This window comes from Nestor notabilis, unplaced genomic scaffold (genome assembly GCF_000696875.1).
Source record: "Nestor notabilis isolate BGI_N333 unplaced genomic scaffold, ASM69687v1 scaffold25734, whole genome shotgun sequence".
NCBI classification, from domain to species: domain Eukaryota; kingdom Metazoa; phylum Chordata; class Aves; order Psittaciformes; family Psittacidae; genus Nestor; species Nestor notabilis.
Window position 1 is genome coordinate 1,524 of NW_009927262.1, and position 390 is coordinate 1,913.

Below are 390 nucleotides of genomic sequence, written 5' to 3' on the forward strand. Positions count from 1 at the left end.
GCTCATAGCATGCTGTGTCCCACGCTAGGGCCAGGTTCCTGCGCAGGGCTGGTCACATCCCTCTTGGAGTGTCTCCAGGCTGCCCACATCATGGGGAGGGGGCCCTGGCTGACCTGTCCCCTTGTGCTGCAGAGCCACTGGGCGAGGACGAGGTGGATGGACTTGGGGATGGCAGTGAGGCTCCAGCAGATGAGGACCGGCTGGAGAGCCTGGAGGCACCTGATGCTGCGGAGGGTGAGTCCCCCCTGTGTTGTGCCATACTGTGCTGTGCCATGCTGCTGTGTCATGCCGTGCTGTGCCACACTGTTGCATGCTGCTGTGCTTTGGTCCCAGGGCTGCAGGGGTAGTTGGGGCAGCAGGGCCCAGGGGCTGGGGCTGCCGGGGCCATGG

The 390-nt window shown here is 65.1% G+C and overlaps 1 protein-coding gene across 1 annotated transcript in view; it reads left to right on the plus strand.

Moving 5' to 3' along the window:
* LOC104405319 (tripartite motif-containing protein 54-like) overlaps nt 1-390 on the plus strand; it is a gene marked incomplete at both ends in the record, with an annotated part of 2,093 nt that overhangs the window by 1,416 nt on the left and 287 nt on the right. Inside the window, one exon of the mRNA XM_010013992.1 lies at nt 133-234. Coding sequence (XP_010012294.1) covers nt 133-234 — 102 coding nt within the window. The remainder of the gene's footprint in view (nt 1-132; nt 235-390) is intronic.